This window comes from Artibeus jamaicensis, unplaced genomic scaffold, assembly GCF_021234435.1.
Source record: "Artibeus jamaicensis isolate MK-2021 breed Jamaican fruit bat unplaced genomic scaffold, CSHL_Jam_final contig_391, whole genome shotgun sequence".
In the NCBI taxonomy this organism is placed as follows: Eukaryota; Metazoa; Chordata; class Mammalia; order Chiroptera; family Phyllostomidae; genus Artibeus; species Artibeus jamaicensis.
Genome location: NW_026521814.1, coordinates 29932650 through 29952100, shown reverse-complemented (window position 1 = coordinate 29952100; position 19451 = coordinate 29932650). Strand labels below are relative to the sequence as shown.

Sequence of the window (19451 nt, the reverse complement as noted above, 5' to 3'; positions counted from 1 at the left end):
ATATACAGTGACTTTTCTAAACTAGATCATAATCTCAGTAAGCAATAAACTTAAGGTCCAACGAAGTCCTTTTTTGTATGCTGCACTGAACTATTTTTCAAAAATAAATCCCCCAAAAATGTCTCTCAAAAATTTAATGAGTTTAATCATTTCTTAATCTCTATCATGATATCCATTATCCATTCAGTTACCAGCATTTAGATTACTTTATTATGTCCTCTTGTGAACTCTCAACTTCTCTCCTTTTCAATTATGTAATGCTCCTAAAATCTTAATTTCGAGCCATCCCACCTTTATAGAAGGCACATCAAGAATAATAAGAATACTTACCATATATCGAGGCTCTATGGGCAGGGCACTCTGCTTTCTACATAGTGCCAGCTCACAGAATGGACCGTGAGAGGGAGGAGGTAGGTGGTAGGAGAGGAGATGGAAAGATAAGCGGGGTCCACATTATACTGGGTCCCCTGAACCATGTAAAGGGACCTGCAATTTATTCCTCAGCAGTGGGGAGTCATCAAAAAGTTTTCAGTATGAAAACAATACAATTAGAATTGCCTTTTAGAAAACGTGAGCTACTATTCTGAAGAATGGATTAGAAAAAAGAAGGTGGTTGGAGGCAGAAAGCCAGCTATGAAGATGCCATGTGACAGAAGCCAGGCACAGAATTACCCTAGAGTAGCAGTGAGAACTAGTCAGAAGATCGGACCAAGAGAACAAAACAATGAACTGAATGAGATGGGAGTGAGAAAAAGGAGCCAAAGAAGATATTCAGATTGCTGGTAACAGTAACCGGGATGGGTGGGGAGAATGGTGGTGCGATTCATGAGACAGGGAGCACAGGAAGGGACAAATCTGGGGGTCTGGAAATGCCCAGCAAAAGACATACACAGGCCTGGATACATTTATTCATTCAGTGAGCATTTTCAAGTGATTAGCTTGAAGCTCATATCTGTATCTCTTTTACAGTACCTTTTTTCTCTCTGTGATTATAGTTTTAGTATATTGGGTATGAAGTGTGTCTTCCTCACCTTGGAATTTCAATGTTACAAAGTTAGTCTTGTCACAAATAAGAGAAACATCAATGAACAGAGAAATGAGTGAATCAATCATTAAAAGTAACTTTACCAAATGTATTATAGCATGAAAAAAAACTGATGAGCATTGCCAAAAATGCTGTTAGCAGAGTCAAATTTCAATGGCCTTGGCTCCAGAGCAGAGATTTTAAGCGTACATTTAAAGATTTAATAACATGAAACATTAAATAATGAGACACAGGCCCACATCCTTGCCTGCCTTGACACATGTATTATTATATATCAACTCAATTTTTAATACTTGAATGAAAGAGTAGTATCTATCATAACTAAGAAATTCCTGTATATATAATTACCTAAAGAGTTAACATATTTTAATATTAGTTGGATCTCACAGAATTAGAAGTAGGTAGACAACAGGATTCAGATGCCAGACATGGCCCAAATTCACACACTTTAACATAAGCAATTATGGGCAAAGCATCTTAAGATAACAGAAGAATAATATAGCTGCATGAATGACACACACAGTTTGATTAAGAGATAGTGGCAGCCAATAGGACTACTTCTTATGACACCAGCACACTGCTGTCGTGAGGCTGGGTGAAAAGCCACTCTGAAGCCACTTACTGACCACAGCTGCTGAGAAAGTATATAAACTGTGTCATAAAAATGGTTGTAGAATTATATATTTGCCATTACTATCCAATGAACAATAAGTCTTTTTATCAGAGGAGCTGCTAGTAGAATGGGTTGTCATGTCCTCTCTTTTTTAGGAATACAGCCTAAAATAGATCTTAAATATATCTGCATAGATAGATTGTTTTCCTCACCTCCAGGTTACATCAAACTTTCAGAACAGGCATCAGAATTCCCATCTTACCAGTGAAGAAACTGTGGCTCAGAAAAATTTTAAAACTTGCTGATAATCACAGTTAGTGAGTAGCAAAGCTGAGATTCCAGAATTCCAGATCTAATTCTCAGGTCTGTGTCTTCTTCCCTGCCCAGATTTCAATTCCTAGTAGGTAAAGTGAACCTGGCAACGGTAGGCCGAGTTAAGTCAGGTCAAGGATCCTTTCGGGAATATGGAAGAGAAGAGTCATCTTGAGTTACTTTGGGGAGAGAAATAAATCAGGTATGTGGCTAACACTTAGTAGGAGCTATAGAGAACACAAAAAGTCTACAATGTGTTCCCTCTCTTCAAGGTTTGTAAGATGAGACCAATACAGAACAAACAAAGGACACTGCAATATCCCATGTCTATGGGTAGGTTCTAATTTATTTCCTTCTTCTCAAAATCAAGGTAGTAACTGATAAGATTAGAGTGATACCTTACATGTTCTACCAACAGGGCTTACAGCCTTTAAACTTCCAGGAGCACTGGCTCCTCGATTAAGTTCAGTTGGGCGTGTGCGGGATTGGCTAGAGCTGGCCCATTTTCACTCAGGAGGAATGTATTATTTGAAGTTTTTATTCCAACACTTCAGACTGAATGCGCAGTTGGTTTTCACAAGGATTCCAGCCAAAATTCCAGTTCTTTCAGGATGCTTTATTAAGGAAGCTGTGAATCCAGCAATTTCACTTCTGAGCATTTATCAGAAGGAAACTAAAATGCTAACTCAAAAGAAATATCTGTACCCCCATGTTCATTGTATCATCATTAACAGCAGCCAAGATAATGAAACAACCTAAGTGTCCATGGGTAAAGGAGTGGACAAAGAAAATGTTTTATATATATACACACACACACACACACACACATATATATATATACACATACATACACACATATATACAGGTACAAGGTGGGGCAAAAGCGAGTTTACAATTGTTCATATGGAAAATAATATAATAATAAATAATTATACAAGAATAAATTTTGTGTTGAGACAACGTGGATGGACCTCGAGGGCATTATGCTAAATAAAATTAGTCAGACAAAGAAAGGTAAATACTGTCTGAACTCACTTATATGTAGAATCTTTTAAAAAATATTTATGTATTTATCTTTAGATAGAGGGGAAGGGGAGGAGAAAGATCGGGAGAGAAACACCAATGTGTGGTTGCCTCTCATGCATCCCCCACTGGGGACCTGGCCTGCAACCCAGGCATGTGTCCTGAGTGGGAATCGAACCGGCGACCCTTTGTTTCACAGGCCCATGCTCAATCCACTGAGCTACACCAGCCAGTGTGTAGAATCTTTAAAAAAAAAATTAATTGATGATTGCCAGAGACAGGGGGCAATGGGGTGGGCAAAATGGGTAAAGGCGATCAAAATTACAAACTTCCAGTTACAAAATAAGTCCTGGGGATGTAACATACAGCATGACGACCATGGCTAATAATACTGTAATTTGAAAGTTGATAAAAGAGTAAATTTTAAAAGTTCTCACAAGAAAAAAAAATCTGTAACTATGTGTAGTAATTATTTTGCAATATATATATAAATATGGAATCATTACATTGTAAACCTGTAATTAATATAATGCTATATGTCAATTATATCTCAATTTTAAAAAACATGATACCAAAAATAATAATAATAAAGGAAGATATATTCAAACCTAATGATATTTTCATTAGAAAGAGACAGAAAATGTTACATTCTTTACATCCTCCTCCACCCACTGACTTGCACCTGACCTGTAACACCCTGGCAGGTGGCGACACCTACACAGAAGACCAGGAGGAGGCTCTTCAGATTCTCAGTAGCTTCGGTCAAAAAGGACGCAGAAAAAAATACACAGCATTGCCCCTGAATAGTACTATTAGTCATAATAAATTGAGTAATACCAATTTTATAGTTCACTCCTTTCCTTAATTTAAGGATTTATTTCAAGATTGGCCTTTATTCATCTAAGGCCCCCATCTCTACAGAGCATCATACTCTCCTTTTGTGGTCCCTCAAACCAAACAATTTGGAAGAGTTCTTGCTTTTACGGAATTTGCGATCTAAGAAGGAAAACGGAAACATAAACACACCAAAGACCTGAGCTAGACATGGCTTTTTAAATACTTAATCGATTTATCATTCACATTTTGTATATAGTCATGAAGTTTCCCAGAGTGAGCCTGATTGCAGGAGGAAAGTAGAATCTTAAGTAATTAGCTGTGACAGGTCTTTCGTTCAATTTAAAAAAGAAGATTTAGCTTAATTGTAAGGTGAAATCAGTTCAGCTAACTTAATGAGGAAGCTATTTCTAATAGAGACTTTTACCAAGTTTCGGGTATCCCTCAAAGATGAGTTAGTGTCATTGTGGGCATTATGGGGACTTTTTCTAAAATTTTAATCAACTTGGAAGAGAAAAAAAAGAGACTCATTATACACTGTCATTAAGATAAGATTTTAGACAAGAGAAAAACCAAAGCCAAGCACACAGTACTGTATCAAATGCAGTAAATATTTTCAAATCACTTGCAGAATTAAATGGGGCTACACTAAACTCACGTACAGCTCACTCTTTTACTCTAATTTGAGGAAGCTGAAAAGCATCATTGCACAAACTTGATTTTCTAGCAAACACGTACAATTATTTGTCAAGAAGCAGCAAAAAGGACAATAATTATGAATACTACTGGGTAGTTTAAAGAACTTTGGGGGGGAAGGATCAGAAGCTTTATATATGCATTTTTTAAATTACTGACTATATCAAATACAATTGAGGTTTCTGTGCATTTTCTTTGAAATCCTGCAAGAAATCAGAGAAAACCCAGTGTTGATCAATCTCTAAAACTGTAAAGACCTTGAGCAGAGACACTGGAGTCCCCATTGCTTTAGACTGTGGGTGCCCAAACCCCATGAGGATTTATACATGGCAGCCAGCAAACAGGTTTTACTTCAGCACTCAAAGATACCACTTTATTCAAAGAACTCCAGGATCAAAATCTTAAGATCTTTACTTATTGATTCCCCTATATCCCTGAAAACTCCTGATAATTCCGACTTCAAAACCAGTCCAAGATTTTACTGTTTCCATTTCCAAATATAATAACTAACATTTACTGACCATCTACTATGTGCCAATTACTTAGATAAGCATTCTACGTTAACTCTCATTTAATCCTTCCAACCATCTTATGAGTGGTTGTTCTATTACAATGATGAATGAAGCTGAGGGTCAAAGAGATTAAGAAAACTGCTTGATGTCACAAATCTAATAAACAGAGAATTAGGGTTGAAATTCTAGGGCCTATCCCTTAATGGCAGTACTATGTTACCTCCTGGATTTTGCACCTGCTTCTAGAAACGTCTAGCCGTTCTCTTACTCCTTAATTTATCTCCATTGTCTCACATAGTTATTAAGAAAACCTTTTTTAATTGCTTTTTATTTTACTAATTGTTTCCCTATTTAAGAATAGTATTGGGTTGGCCAAAAAGTTCATTTACTTTTTTCTGTACCATAGCTCTAGTAGTGCTCAGTTGTCTTTAACTTCATTCAAAACAATTTTGTTAGATTGTACTGTGAGAGCTATCATACCAATGTTATTCTTTAAAAATTTATCAAAATTGGTACATTTTTGTGCAGCTATTTTAATATTGAAGATGGAAGAAAATACTCAACATCTTCGGTGTATTATGCTTTATTATTTCAAGAAAGGTGAAAAAGCAACTGAAACGCAAAAAAAATATTTTGTGCAGTGTATGGAGAAGGTGCTATGACAGATCAAACATGTCAAAAGTGGTTTCCTAAGTAGTTGGTACTACTGACATTTTGGCCAAATAATTCTTCATTGTGGGGCTTTTCATGCATTGGAAGATATTTAGCAGCACCCCTTGGCCTCTACCCACTAGAAGGCAATCACAGGAGATAGCCGACTTACTCAAAATATCCAAATCAATAAAGTTATTGTTGAAAATAAAAAATGTGTCTTATTTTATGGGGAAAACTAAACAGATTTTTGGCCAACCCAACACAACGGCTTTGCTATCATACTAAATTGCATGCAGTTGCCAAGTGAAACCTGCCTTCAGTCAACCCACAAAATCTCTTAAGTTCAGGAGCATAGTCTCTGGAATATAAAGACAACTTGCTGAGCTGCTGTCAATGGAATATGTTTTTTCCCCCAGAAATAAAATTCCCTTGATGATTACATTCATAGAAATATGGCAGCCGGAGATAAGGGATGTAGAAGAGTCATTATTGTGGAGCACAGTGCAACTAGCATAGCAAACAGTGCTGTGGTCTAAGAACAACACTTTAAATGAAACACTGGCCAGTCGGAACATGCCGCTTATCTGCTATGTAAGTTTGGGCAAGTTATTTAACCTGTCTGTGCCTCAGTTTCCTCATCTATAAAATGGGGTACACAGCCCCTACTTCATAAGCCTAGTGAGAATTATATGAGTTAATATGTGTATGGTGCTTAGAACAGTGTCTGGAGCCCAAGACATTTACTGGAGCTCAGTAAATATCAGGGGTTATCACTGTGGCAGGAGCGTGGGAGGAAACAGCCACCTAACTTCCTTCAAAAATGTCAAGAGTTGCCACATCAGTGCATAAACTTACTCTTTCTAGCTCTGAGGTAGGAGTTGGACTGACAAGGAGATGCATTACAGAAGAATTTTATTTGGGTTCAGCCCGAAGATGTTTTCATATAACAAAAGCAACCTGAAAAGAGACTGGCTCCCTAGTAAGAGAGGGAGCTCCCTGCTGACTGGAGGCCAGTGTCCTCATATCCACAAGGGCCTCTTGCTCAATATGGTTAACCGCACCCAGCACCCTCCAAAGGCTCACCTAACATACTCTCACAGATCCTTTCCCACAGTGTGTGCCACGCGGTAGTTGCTCAAGACATCCTGTATTGTTCCTGTTTGGGGCTTCTCTGTAATTCACATATGGTATTCATTTGCGAATTGGGATAAAAAGTGCTGTCCCTGCCTGTGAGGCATAATCTTGACGTTAACTGGTTCATACAGGTGCTGAAATAGGACTTAGTAGCACATGAGCCACGTTCTTGTCAGCTGCCCTACCTAGATCAAACAATGCGAACCCCAAATACAGCAGAGTGATGTTGGACCCCTCACATCACAAAACGCCGTTTTTCTCCAAGAATATATTCCATGACTAATTCTTTTAATCTTAACAAAACTTAGTCTCCTATACTTCATTTTACTAATAAGAATATCCTAAACTCTAAGCTGAGCGCACGGCCACCAAGGTAGAAACATTTCCCAGTCTTTTCCAGGTGGGTAAGGCCATATCAATAATGGATCAATGGGATGTGAGCACAGGTGATATGTGCAGCTTACAGACCTCCTCCTTTAAAGAAGGTAGTTGCCCTCTACTTTCTTTCTTTAGTTTGTCTCTCAATCCCTCCCAAAGAGTTGTCAGTCTGCTATCCATGAATGTATTTCTATTTTGCTTATTAGTTCATTTTGTTCATTACATTCCACTGTGATCACTCATATTCTACTTGTCTTTCTCTGACTTACTTATTTCACTTTCTTTTTCCCCCTCCTATAGATTGGAAGGTGGATGTTGGGTATGATCGGCCAGTTGAAGCAAAGGGACAACATCTTAAAAGTGGTCCGAAAAGAAGACAAAAGGAACCTGGATCTCAGAATTACTTTATGAAGCAGAGTTGTTTATCTGACTTGGAATAACCTGCCTACTAGTGGAATGTTGCTTATTAGAAAAATAAATTTTTATCTTGTTTAAGTCACATATGTTGGGATTTCTTTGTTAAAGCAGCTTAGCTTTCTAATAAATATAAGCACTTATAAATATGAAAACTTCATATCCTTATTTCAAAAGCTAAGAGATTTGTGTATAAATATTCCCTAAAATTCCACCTTTAATAAAGTTTTTTTAGTGAAATTTAAAACTCTGATGTAAACAAGCCAACTACCAAAGTAAACAATACTTTCGAGGGCTGGGTAACCACACTAGTGGTACACTTCCATTTTTTTCAGCTTAGTTCAAATTTGATTTTAAAGTTTAATAATAATTAATTGTGATTTCTATTTGCTTTTAATTTTAGTAGACAATTTTGAATATTTAATTTTAAAAATAGAAAAATAATTCAATTTAAAATTTTTACATTTGATATTTTTCCTTTTTAAATTTAATTTTTTCAAATTCCCTGGGGTGACATTGGTTAATAAAATTATAGAGGTTTTAAGTGTACAACTCTATGGTACATCATTTGTATATTGCTATCAAATCTCTTTACATCACCATACATACACTCAACACCCTCTATCCTTCACTACCCCTCCACTCGCCTTTACCTCTGGTAGCCAACATCCTGTTGTTTGTGTCTATGACTTTTTTATTTGTTTGTTTGTATTGTTTGTTCATTTATTGCTTTCGATTTTACATCACACATATGATGAAATGATATAGTTCTTACCTTTTTCTGTCTGACATACTTTGCTTAGTGTAATAGTCTCAAGATCCCCGTGTTATCACAAATGGCAATATTTAATATTTCCTTACGGCTAAATAGTATTCCACTGCATACATGTACCACATGGTCCAGTAATTCAATACCTTCCAGAGAAGGGAATGAGCATCATTCTCAACTTACAGGGACACCTGGTAGAGAAAGGACTGTTGGATGCCACCACAATTACCTGTCCAATCTTTACACATGATTCTCACGAGACCTCTCTCAACCTCAGGAAAAGTCCTGAACTGCTCCCCGCACAAAGAGAAAAGTGGAAGAAACATGCTCTCTTCAGGAACCACAGTCCCCTTCCAAGTTTACCTCTTCACTCCCAGTCCTCCCTTATTTTAGCCTGGGCAGGAGGGGTGGGCAAGAGCAGTAGTGAAGGCTGCCTCTCCCTAACACAGAGGTGGTAGCTGAACACAACGGTTCATAGTCCCCTTCATGCCTGCAATCTTAGAGCCTTTTATTTTGAGCTGTAGTGACCAATTCCAGTACTCACAACAACTTCCATCTTGTTATATAAAATTCTCTGATAACTTGTTCTCAGAAGCCATTTCTCTGTATTAGTGATCCTATCATGCTGAGGGTACAACTATGAAGAATTTCCTTAAACTTTTCTGCAGTAAATGTTAAGGAAACAACCAAACAGACAAAGCTTATATTATGATACCCAGAATTCCCACCAACACTCAGACCAGTCCTTCCTGGGTCCTTCCCAGGAATCTCTAGGTTCAAAGGACTTTCTGCCCAGCGATTACTGTTAGGTGACTTAAGGTGTTCAGTAGTTAAAAGACTCTCCAGAAGAATCAAAAATTTTTTTTAATTTTGATTTTTTAGAGAATTCCCAAATGTACAACTTCTGGCAGAATGATACAGGTAGAGAAGTATTTGTTGAGCCATTTACCCTGCCCATTTATTCATTGGGCCCCATTTGACTCCATTCCCCTCCAGCATACCTTGATCCTTTTCTTTCTCTTCTCCCCAAACCCCAGAAATATCAACTTGTGGTCAAGCATAACCACTAACACTTCTGAGTGTGATTTGTCACAGCCCACACAGTTACTTTTATGAAGAGCATGTGTTTGGGTAAAGACCATCATGATCCTAGCTGTATGTCAGAAAACAGGGCATCAAAAGGTCACCTGCTGTTGCTAATTCTGACCTCCAATATGTCGGCATGAGCGTGCACACATACACAAATGCATGCACACACTACTGCATGTACCACAAACCCAGGTTGATCCCACACCAGCTGAGCATGAGGAAGTGTTAGGGAGAATATTTCTTTTAATTCAGATATTTGGGAAAACCCTTGATTTTTTTTCTTGTTTTGTTTTGCTTTCAGAAAAATCCACTTTAAGAGAATATGACAAAACACCTTATTGTGCAGATGCTGCAATGGAAAAACAAAAAGGAGGGGAGAGAAAAAAAGCCAGAGTTTTATATCCTTTCAATAATTTAACATAACCACAGGTGGATGATTAAAGCTGACTCACGAGCGTTCCAACAACAGAGCTGATGGTGTCTTAAACACCTGGCCAGTCTCCAGGTGATGAGAACAAAGCTCTGGGTACCATTCGGCCACCGGTACTGCATCTCTGCACAGCAGAATGGACTCATCACCTTCAACACAGTAAAGCAGCCACAAGCACAGTAATATCCTGACATACTCATATATTTGAATTTCCCACATGTTCACTTTAAAGTTTCTACCAAGAAAAAAAGGACTTAAATGATTAAACAGACTTTCAGTGTAATGGGATTCCAAAAATATCTGCTGAACTCCAGCTATGTGTAAGAAACTGTACCTACCTCAAATGTGATTGGGAGGAAATCTCAGTCATACAGCGTCCTAGCCACTGCCACTTAACAAAATTGCAACCTCCTTGGATTAGAAACCCATATACTTCTTATTGATTTATTGATACTGGAGGACAAAACTATCAAACTATAAAATAAATCACATGAGGGTTTAGTGATTAAGTAACTGTCCATCTTTAGCTTGTATAAATTATACCAAAGTTGGATCATAAATTCTTGCTTCATGGTAAAGAGGCTAATCCTGTTCAAAGAGTAAAAATATACTAACAGGAGTCCCACTCCTTTCAAGGGAAAATGGAAAGCAATATTAATGTAAAATCATAAGTATTTTACATAAAAGGTTATAAAACTAAGGAAAAAAGTGTGTTCAAATAATCCTTAAGACATTTTCCCAAAACTGGCTTTAGAATTTTTCTGTCAGCTAAACTTAGTTTTTAAGAGAACCATAAAACATCTGCTATTTCATGTATAATAACTAAGCTTTAAATTAATATTACTTAAGAAGATGTATAGTATAAAGATCAAAAACAACCTCTGGGGCTAGACAATTTGGGTTTATTTCCTGGCTCTGACATTTACTACCTATGTGACCTTGGGCAAGTCACTGTAAAAAGTCACATCTGTCCAACAGTAAAAAATGAAGGTAATAATAAAAATACTCACCACATATGATTATTGTAAGGATTGACTGAGTTAATACACAGGAAGTGCTTAGAATAATACCAGACTCATAATACAAATTATATAAGCATTTACTACTATTATGAAGAAAATTCCTCAATAGAAAAATCTCTTCAAGGCGTTACTGTGTGTGTTATCTACTAGATAAAATATCTTAAAAAGCTATTTAATTATTAATATCACTCTAAATATATAACATTTCATTATAGCACAGAATCAATAATTCCAAAATATTTCAAAATGGGAGTTCACCAAATGCCGAAGATGTCTTTGCATCTTGTATGTCGGCAACTAGAGAGAGCAAAGACTGTCCCTCAGCCCCATGCCTACTCCTTCCTCCAAAAGTTAGTCTTGATAAATGAGCAATAAACTGCAAAGTCAAGGATATTGATGGGCTATGTTTTATGGAGGTGAGGCTTTCAGAGAAGATAAAGGCAAGCGCCCATCTCATGGTCTCCTCTCTCTCTCCTCACCCAGCAGCTGGGCTGATGTTGAGGGAAGCAGAGTAGGGCATTTGCACAACCTCTTCAAACACAGTTGCCCTTTTCCTGAGGAGACCCTAACCCAGCCTGAGCCACCTGCAGGGGAAACACCTCGCTCTCTGGCCCTAAGGAATGTGCTCCTGAGCAGCCCACCCTCATCTTCAGCTTTCAGATCTGGGAAATAGAGTGTGAACTTGCAGCTTCACTGGCTGTTTGGCCTGCTTTGGTTTGAAATCATTCGGCCCTAGGGAAAAGCACTGATAAGTGATCAGATCCAGCTTTATAGAGTACTGCCATGTAATCTTTGTCCAAGTAAATTGTTCTTTTGTCTCTTTTTATCTTTCTTGTGCATTTATCTTCCTCAACATATCACAGGGAAGGTGTTCTGAATAATCTTACCATCATTTCTAACCATTAACATTCATCACACAATAATACAAGTTTGCTTACTTTACATATTGGCTTGTGCTTAGTCTACTACAGACTTAATATCTTTTTAAAGGCCTTTGAACAGATTAAGGTGTAAGAATTAAGAAAACAAATATTCTCTTTTGAAGGTTTTTTTAAACTTCTGAATATAAAGTTGTATGGATATTTTTTCCTGTAATAGTTATATACTTTCATAGTTTACAAATACAAATTAAGAAATCTTTGGAAACACTTACTGGAATAGTTTAGTTGTTATGCTGTTTTATTTTGGACAGAGGGCATTATTTTCAAAATTAACTTACCTTTCTTCTTCCTGGGGTGATAATGATTCCTTTCTACTCACCATATACAATCCTACTTTTCTCATGAAATGCTAGATTAATTATTAGCGAGATGAGTGCAAATGATACTGTCGAAAATAAACTCGATTACATCTCTCTTAAACACATCCACATTAGATGCCACCAATAAAACAAATCAAATCCTATTTAAATACATGAGATTACTCCAATACTTTGTCATACTATGAATTTGTTGCCATCACGTGTTAGCTGAAATACAGGATACACAGTTCAAAACTTAAAATAAGGCAGAATGTCGTTGTCACAGAAGTTGATCATTTCTTATCCCTTTAGAATATTCATTAATTATAATACATTTATTTGTTGTATCCTATCACAGGCACTGGGATACAGAGATGAACTGGGATACAGAGACAATTAAGATAAATAGGAGATAACTAAACCTACATAAACCTTTTTTACATTATTAAAACACATCAAAATATGAGATTATATAAAATTGATAGGTTTTACTGTCATAAGGTTTACTGATCTATTACCTTAGACATAGACTGCAAGTGCAATCCAATTATTCTCTCTCCCCACCTAGTAACCGATGGGTCATTTACTGGTATGTACTGAATGGAAAATTCAAAAAGTAACTTTACTTCTGGCTTTTACTTCTGTTGAGTCATTTTAAGCTGGATGATTTTTTTAATGTACAATCTTATACACGTCTCAGTTTGCACACTGCTTTGAAAATGGAATGATGTTTCATGTTCACAGTCATTAAAACTCAAAAGAAATCATTCCAGAAGCAGGGGAGACTCATGCATTTCTTCCTTTGAGTCATTCCCAGACTCACCGCCTGATCAGCTGCCCAGCATCACCTAGAAGCATTAATGGATTGTTTGTTCCGTGGCACCAAAGGTAAAGTCGGCTGTTCCCTGATGTCTTTTCATAACACCCACTATGCCTGAGGTGTTATCTGGCACTGTGTGTTCAATTGACATTTTACTATACGAAATTTCATTATCTGTTCTCTCCTCAGTAAAAAGGAAAAGGCTAGAAGAACAACTATTCAATCTTCATTGCAATATATATTTGTTTAACCCCTCAAAGCCTATGTAATTAACTTATACTTTTTGAACCTTAATATATTTTATAAGCAAACAAATGGTATAAATTCTCATAGTAGTAGCAAAAACTAACCCACATGCATTTCTAAAATCTTTCATCAAAATATGACAAGAATGTTTATCTAAATTTCATTCCTAATTCTCTTAAAGTGTCCAGAACCACCTGGCCCTGGTGAGATGGCTCAGTCGGTTAGAATATCTTCCCATACACCAAGGTTGCATGTTGAATCCCTGGTCAGGGCACACACAAGAATCAGCCAATGAATGTATAAACAAGTGGAAGAGCAAATTGATCTCTCTCTCTCTCTCTCTCTCTCCCCTACTTCCTCTATCGCAAGGAAGGAAGGGAGGAAGGGAGGGAGGGAGGAAGGGAGGGAGGGAGGGAGGGAGGGAGGGAGGGAGGGAGGAAGGAAGGAAGGAAGGAAGGAAGGAAGGAAGGAAGGAAGGAAGGAAGGAAGGAAGGAAGGAAGGAAGGAAAGAGAAATCACATCAGCAAGTCACCATAATGAGAAGTGACCATTTCTGAGGTGAAATGTGATCATGTTTCTATGGCAATTTCCAAGAAACTACAACACTCTGACTGAAGTTACTGAGATTATAAAACAAATCCACCCAAAAAAGTTCAATGCTATTTATACAGTTGAATCCTATCTCGGGAGGAACACCCCCGCTGAAGCCACCAGGGCATGACCATGGCACCCCTTAGAGTGAAGGCTAGCCAGCGCCATTGTACAATCGGGTTGTCTCCCCAAAACTCACCCATAAGTTGATTATTTGAAAATTTCAATCCATATTTTTACAAATGCAAAAAAGCCTACAAATGCTGATTAATTCCTAGGCCAATCTATAGAAGCCTATTTAACTTATAGTGTGTCTAAAATTTTTACATCATTTTTAGTCACACTTCCATTCATAACTGTCTCTTTTAAAAATGCTTTCAGAGGTCCAATTTAAGATTTCCTATTTCATCACAGCACAAAATGGTACATATTCCTGTGCCCCAGGTATTTGTTCCCCCTGTGTACCAGTCCAAACAAGAGAACACAACCCTGCCCAAACTCAACTGTCTGCAGGAACATGGGAGACGTGGGTCTGTCATAAACAGGTATGCACTCCATATACTGATAATAGTTAGAACACCTGCCAAATTGCTCTGCTTTTAAAATACAGTGCAGGCCTAACAAAATGACCAAAGATAGGACAATTTGCAATCCCTTTCTGGCATCATCGCCATGCATTCTCATTTGGGGCAGCAGGTGGGGGTGGGCACAGAGAAGATAATTTACCCAACAAGCTTTGGGACCCAAGATTCAGACTCTTCTACCACTCTCTGACTTGTCCACATTGTTTCTAACCTAGAAAGTATTCATGGATTGTGGAGAATCTGCATAAGAGCTCAATGTCTCCAATTAAGCAGATGTGGGTATGAATCCTAATTCTATATTGTATTAGCTCTCTGTACCTCCTTTCTGTATGTTAGACAGTTTGCTGTGAGGATAAAGTGATATTATGTATGAAAGCTGCTAAGTCAAGTATTACATTAAATACTTGACTCATAGTGGGGCACTTAATAAGTATGAATAAAATTCCCCTTGCCCCTCTGAAGAGACCTATAATTTTGATACAAGTCAACAGTGCCCACGTCACATTTTAGCTCAGGAACCCACTACGCCAGCCTCGCAATGACAAAATGAGACTGGCTATGTTATAAAATGAGACAGGAACAACACCAAAGCCATTAGTTTATCTGCTTTAGTGCTGGTCTGAGCAGCTCACATTCCCAGCTCCAAAACTTTCATCCCACACACCTATGTCCATGAGATACAAATAATAATTTCTGCTAGAGGATTCATACTCAAGTAGAATCAAAAAGAAATGGAGAAAAAGTAGAACCCTTCAGTATGTTATATATAATAGAAGAAAAGTCAACCTATTTTAAAACACATGCATGTATCTCAGTTCCAACCATCTAGTATACTGAATAAGCTACATTAGTTTCTATTTCCCAAACATTACATAGTTATAAAGCTATAAACTCTAATCCAGAAAGGTTAAATATTTTAAAGGTATAAGTTTGATATCAAGTACCGGATAGACCAATGGTCTACTTTCTTAAGTACAGATATATTCAAATGCAGAATAATTCATAATTGTTAGGTATTATCAATTTTGCATGTAACTAATTTGTCATTTTGAACCACAAGTCATCAAATAGCAATTAAGATGGAGTCTGTTGCAATATTGTGGTACACAGCAATGCACTTACCAAAAAACATGCCACATTTATCAATGTCCATGCTGTCAAAAGTTATCACACAGGACAACACAGGGAAAATGGACAAATTAAAGAGCACCTCATTTAATTCTCATGTTAATTTTTTTTTAGTTTAGGACTGGGCATATAAGTGAAGAAACACAATTATATTAGAAAGAAGATGTTCTGAACATGTGTAAAGATAAATGTTGTCATTGTTTTCATCAGCTAAGAAGGAAATTGTTTTTTCAACTAAACACATATTTTCATAAATTAGGGAGGACGAATTTGCTTAAAAGCATTCCTCTTAATTAATATACAAGACAGTCTATTTTCTGGCATGATAGAGTAATGCACTGTTCTGATTCATCTAATATTCAAGTTAATAGAGTAGTTGCATTCAAATAATTAGAATAAAACAATGCCTTAATTGAACTGAAAAGCATTTAATATTTGATGATTCTCAGTCTTTCAGTGGCTCAGAGATTATTGTGAATGCTATTATTACTGCACTAAGCCCTTTTGGAACAATATTTATTTTTTAATATTTTATTTATTTATTTTTAAAGAGAGGGGAAGGGAAGGAGAAAGAGTGGGAGAGAAACATCAATGTGTGGCTGCCTTTCATGTGTCCCCCATTGGGGGACCTGGCCCGCAACCCAGGTATGTGCCCCGACTGGGAATTGAACTGGTGACCCTTTGCTTCACAGGCCCGGGCTCAATCCACTGAGCTACACCAGCCAGGGCCTGGAACAATATTTAATAGTATGATTAATATAAAATGTGTAAAAGTCTTTCTTTTTGTGTATGCTTCAATGCCAAATTAAAAGAACTCTTGGCAATGCCAAATTAAAAGAAGTCAATGCCAAATTAAAAGAACTCTTGGCAAATTAAAATAACTATGATGCATGCAGTTTCTGTCAATACGGAATATGTGCTGTATATTTCTTATGTGATCTAGACCTTTTTAAGAAACTTTTCATTTTTACTATGCTAAATAAACAAGCCATGGGACAGCAGACTCAAGATGTCAACAGAAAGGTCCCTGGTATCAGAAAGGGAGTGAAACAGAGCCGATCACCTGACTCTTTCCCCGCTGGAAAGGAACGAAGGCCTCTGGAAAGAGACCACAAGGTACCACCACCTACAACCAGCCAGGTCATACCTAAAGATAATCTGAGTCATCTCAATGACCTTAGACAACCTTCGAAGCATCAAAAATGTCTGGGGCAAATCTGAAGATGTAAGGCCTGTAAAACTCTAACTACATTATATAAATGAGAAGCTTCAATGGTTTACCACAGATATGGATAGATACATATGCTTACACATGCATGAAATATTTCTGGAAGGATACAGCTATGGGAGTGAACTATGTAGATAGAAGTGTAGAGTGGCTAAGCCTTTTCTCTTCATACTCTTTTGCAACATTTGACTTTTTATTACTCTTTCAATAAAGCCTAACTTTAAATAATAGTATTTCACTTCATTTTCTAGTGTCTTTAATTTTAAAGGCTATCTAGTAAATGCCTATTTTACTATTAAGTAAAGATCAAATTGTTGCCTCCCTCTTTCACAGTCAGAAAGTGACAAAATAAGAGAAACTACTACAAGTCATTTGCAACTACCACCCGCCCGCCTTTTATTATAGAAATAACCCTGTTGCTGTTAAACTTCTGCCTGCCTGTCAGTGGAGGGAAGCCTAGACCACGCTCGGGGCTAGGTGGATGTGTGCTGCGGGTGCAGTCTCCCCGCAGTGGCGCTGGGAGCTTCAGTTTCGAGCTTTCGAAAGAGACAAGTATTACGTGGTGGTTACACATTTTAACTGTGAACAAGTGTTTTAAATGTACTAGCACAACATGTATGGTGAAGAGTAAGTTCCAAGTCCATTTTTCACTATCATCTTTGAAACTATACATACAGTTTCATACCAAAATCTATTTCATTCTCCTATGCTCAGGATTACTCCCACGCATTTATGCCAAGAGGCCCTTTTCCAAAGAACGTGGGAGAGTTTTGACTTCCAGGAGACCTTACCCCAATGTCATGCGTCCAAAAGATGAAATCTCAGACAGGAAACCAGCCCCAGGTGGAAGAAAGACAGAAAGAGATAAGGGAGGGGCAAGGCTTACAACAGTCTTGCCAAATGAATGAAGAGAAACCCTGCCTGTAACTGAGGGGTCAGGACGCGTTTTCCCCAGAGGCGGTGGTGACCACCAGGAACGGGGGCGGGGGGGGGGAGCACTTCAGAGACCGATTGCTTCCGGTCGCGCTGCTGCAGCGCCGAGACCCTGGGGTCCTCGGCGATCTGTACTTTGCCGAAAGGTCCAACTGAAAAATCTGCCTGCCTACCCAGAAAGGTCACGCTTCTTCGGATTTCGGGACAGTTTGAATCTAGGTGTTTATTTTCACTCGAGGGTAAACTGTGCTCCTTTACTGTGGGGAAACTTAATCTTTCGCTGGATAGCTGTGCACTACCATCCCGTGGGTCCGCATTCATACTGAGTCCTCCCCTTCTCCTTCCATCAACAGTTCAGTGCAGCTTTCGGGGGAAAAGGCGAAAAAGCATCCATCAAAACGCAAAGACGCGCAGCGGAACTTTGCCTCTGCTGTCAGTGAAAAGAAAAAAAAAAGTCACTTCTGCTTCTCACGTCCAAGTGCTGAGTGTGGGAACCTCCGGACGAGGAAGGAAGGTCTGGTCATGAAAGAGGTAGGAGAAAACAATGCTGAGCCCGGGATGCCTCCGGACAGCGCACATCCTGCGGGGGTCCCCGGCCCACCCACCATCCACACCCATGCCCCCGGGCAGCGTGGCCCCACTTACCTTGATGATGCTGCTGCGTCGGGGGGTCGCCCGCGCCGTCTCCAGGAGGCTAGCCTCGCTGTCCGCTGGGGCCCCTGCAGCAACCGGCAGCACGACCCCGCTGCGCCGGTCCCTCCACCGACCCCCAGGGGCCGCCGCCACGCCGTCCCCGGAGGCGCCGTCCAGGCCGGCTCGGGGATCATCTTCGCCCCCAGCCGCGTCGGGCAGCGCTGGACCCTCCTTGCCAGCCGCGCCCTCGGCCATCGCGGGGCGCGTTTCGTACTCTCTCGGGGGAGATGGCACGCCCAGCAGCAGAGTCCAGCCGCCGGGCACGGTTGCACTCAGGCACCGAGAGGCGGCCCCGCCAGACTTGGTTTCACCGCCCGCCAGCGGCGGCGGCTGCAACTTTCCGGAGAGGAGGCATCGCTCGGGCAGAGACGTCCGCGGGCTCTAGTCCAGGCAGCCTGCAGTCCTCTGGGGCGAGGTGGCCGTGTGGGGAGGAGAGTGAACCCAAGGGAAAAGGAGAGGCGAAAAGGAGAGGAGGGTTTCCGAAACGGGATGCAAACGCCCGTTCTGCGCCAGACAAAAGGCACCAGGCGTCTGGCTGGGCGGCCTACGGAGCTGGGACGCGCGCGGCCAGAGAGGGGCCGGAGCCCGGTGACAGCGGCCCGGCGCACCGGCCACCTGCCCGCGGACAGCGGCGCGGCGACCTTGGGAAGTGCGGCGGCCTCCACCGCGCTCTGTTGTGACAGGGAGGGAGGACTTGTTTTGACAGCCGCGGGGATTGGCAGGCGTCTGAGCCTCTCAGGGTTCTCTCCTCGCTGAGCGAGGTCGGCCCGACCAATCCCCACTGCGGAGGGGTGTGCCCGAGCGCGAAGAATGGAATGTGTTCGTGGACCGCCAGCCGCGCCGCGGGGTTCGCGTACTCTGGCCGCCCGGCGAGCGCGCGCGCGTCTACTCTCCCTTCGGCGCTCCTGCGGTATTTAGGAAGTTTGGATACTCGAAATGCGTCTGAAAATGCAACAAAACTGTGGGGTAGAAAAGGAAACCCTTTCTATGCAAAGCAAAGCAATCTGAAAGAAAGGGAGCGCTAAGTATTAACGTCAAAACGTTTGGAATAACCGAGTGTAGC

At 39.8% G+C, this 19451-nt stretch overlaps 1 protein-coding gene across 1 annotated transcript in view; it reads right to left on the bottom strand.

The window, feature by feature from the left end:
• PLCL1 (phospholipase C like 1 (inactive)) overlaps positions 1–18760 on the bottom strand; it is a 304465-nt gene extending 285705 nt beyond the window's left edge. Inside the window, exon 1 of the mRNA XM_037167573.2 lies at positions 18341–18760. Within this exon, the coding sequence (XP_037023468.2) occupies positions 18341–18583 (243 nt within the window). The 5' untranslated portion in view covers positions 18584–18760. The remainder of the gene's footprint in view (positions 1–18340) is intronic.
• Between the last annotated feature and the right edge of the window lie 691 nt (positions 18761–19451).